Below are 2563 nucleotides of genomic sequence, written 5' to 3' on the forward strand. Positions count from 1 at the left end.
GAATGCTGTGTGGACTAGCCAGACCCTCCTGCGCAGCTCTGTGGAGGAAGGTCTGGACATGTGACACTACTGTCTAAATGACATAATGGATCAGATGAAATGTAGGTTAGTTTACCAGACTGTGTAACTTCCTCCTTAACCTGCTGTGTTCTCAGCTGATGGGCTTAGCCGTGTACAACAGCATCGCTCTGGACATCCACTTCCCCCTCTACTGTTACAGGTACGTGTGTGTGTGTGTGTGTGTGCTTACCCCCATGTTGAAACAAAACCTACGTCTTTACATTAAACCAAAAAAGCTCAATCCTTCTCTGTTTGTGTGTGTGTGTGTGTGTGTGTGTGTGTTAATGTGTGTTCCCCCATGTTGAAACAACACCTACGTCTTTACATTAAACTAAAAAAAGCTTGCGTATTTTTCCGTGGTGGGTTGTGTGGTGTTGTGTGTGGTGGTGTGTGTGTGTGTGTGTGTGTGTGTGTGTGTGTGTGTGCGGTGATATTTAGTTGTCACATGTTTATATGCTACATATGCTTGTGAGTTATTTTAGTTTGTCCAATGTTTTATATATATAGCTGTGTGTGTGTGTGTGTGGGTGTGTGTGTGTGTGTGTTTCTGATGTGCTGCTCCACCCCCACCAGCAGGAATATACAGTAACTGGTAACTTGGTTGATGTTTCCCTGAATGTTTGTCCACTCTCAAAGGAAGCTCCTCACGCCACCTACTGCACCTTGCGACCAAAATGCCCTCGTCGGCATGACAACCGCCACCCTGGACGACCTGCAGCAGATCATGCCGGTACGTGTCACTGGTTTCAATCGCCGGGGCTTCGAAAATCTCTCGGAATTTAAAGGGACTACAGACCGAGGTTCAGGTGTAACTTTGAAACTAATCGGCAACGTTTTGCTTGTTGATGTATATTTTATTAGGTTAAAACCCCAACATTTGACAAAGGAAACAACCAAAAAAAAACATCTCTTGTTGCTTTTTACGCACAGCTCTACATAAAAATACATGTTCAAGCCCAGTTGTGTTAAAGACATAAAACATTTTGTTACATTAAACCATATACCCTAGGTGTAGATTTCGGGGGGGATGCAAGGGAAATGCCCCCACCCACCACCGTAGAGTTGTCCCCCTTCAAAAAATATCAAAGACACCCCAAAAAGATGTAAAAATGACCGTTCAGGGGGCTCAAAACATATTTCTATATCCTTCTCAGGGTGGTGGCTCTCCAAAACTTGAATCCGTTTTAACTTTATTACAGTATTGAAGGGGAAAAAAGAAAAAAAAAAGGATATTCAAATCCCAAAATTGAAAATCAAAGACCTTCCCAGCAAACCAACATCAGTATAGTCGGATGTTCGGATCCAGCGCTACTTCTAACCAGTAAATACACGTTTTCCAACGATTTCAGACGCAGGAAATGAAGTGTTTTGACCATAGGTGTGACTTATTGTGACAATAATCAAAACTGGGCTTTTCCCAAAGTTTTTGTTGCTTTTCAATATTTTTGCCGCTTTTTTCAATGTTGTTTGTTGCTTTTTGGGGAGTTTTTGACGCCTTATTTAAAGTGATTTTGGACAATTTTTTCAAGTTTTATGTAGATTTTTTTCAACGTTTTTGTTGCCTTTTTTCGGGGGGGGGTTTTGGACATTTTTTTGATATTTTTCCTCACTTTTTCCAACTTTCAAGTTTTTTTTCTACAATATTTTGTTTGTTTTTCTCACATTTTATAAAAAATACCTGCATACATGTCGCGGGAACTACCTCCCTAATAGTTGGAGATCCACCCCCCCGGGAGTCCCCCCCCCTCCAAAACCTACATCTTACATAAACTAAAAATGCCTGATCTTTCTCTCTCCCCCCCCCCCCCCATGGGATAACTGTTGTTATTTGACGGTACAAAGAAAATTGATTTAAACTTGTAATTCTGTTACTGTCTAGAGGGGGCCAGAGTTACACTTTTGATCTCTGTGTGGTTCACTTAAGCCAGACCACCCCCCCCCCCCCCCCCCCACCTCCCCTCCCCCTACCCTAATCCCTCAAAGCATGGTCTTTGTAAAGTTTAGATTTAACTTCATGCGCTGCTGTCAGGTTAAAGTTGAGTTTCCGCCAGATAATATACTTAATATAACTTTGGTAACTTTGTGTCAAAACCCATTCATGCATTTTGTCTTCTGCTCCAACTTTTAAGTCACTTTAAAAACATTTAACATGCAGTAGATTTCAATTGTACCTTCATTGACAATTGTATGCATTAGTTTTAGAGTTTTTTTTAGATAATATTCAAAGTATATGATTGTCTTTTATTTACAGTTAGAGTGATTAGGGCTGGGTCCAAAATTCAGTACTTTAAGGCACCAACCAAATTGCCTTTAAAGTATTGAGTATCAAAAAATGCCTCGTCATGCAATACACAATTTCAATCCCTTAGGGAGTAACTCTCATCAGCCACAGAGAGCCAATAAGCACGCAGCATTCTCCTATCAAGATCTAATAATAGGCTCGTTAGAGATGAGTCAGGTCTGCGATCGCCGCCCAATGCATGCCGGTTAGATTTGTGTCCGA

General features: G+C 41.3%; 1 protein-coding gene across 1 annotated transcript in view; it reads left to right on the forward strand.

Moving 5' to 3' along the window:
• hectd2 (HECT domain containing 2) overlaps nt 1–2563 on the forward strand; it is a 62047-nt gene that overhangs the window by 42205 nt on the left and 17279 nt on the right. The window contains 2 exon segments of the mRNA XM_032541664.1: nt 156–220; nt 697–790. Coding sequence (XP_032397555.1) covers nt 156–220; nt 697–790 — 159 coding nt within the window.

Source organism: Etheostoma spectabile, chromosome 17, assembly GCF_008692095.1.
Source record: "Etheostoma spectabile isolate EspeVRDwgs_2016 chromosome 17, UIUC_Espe_1.0, whole genome shotgun sequence".
Lineage (NCBI taxonomy): Eukaryota > Metazoa > Chordata > Actinopteri > Perciformes > Percidae > Etheostoma > Etheostoma spectabile.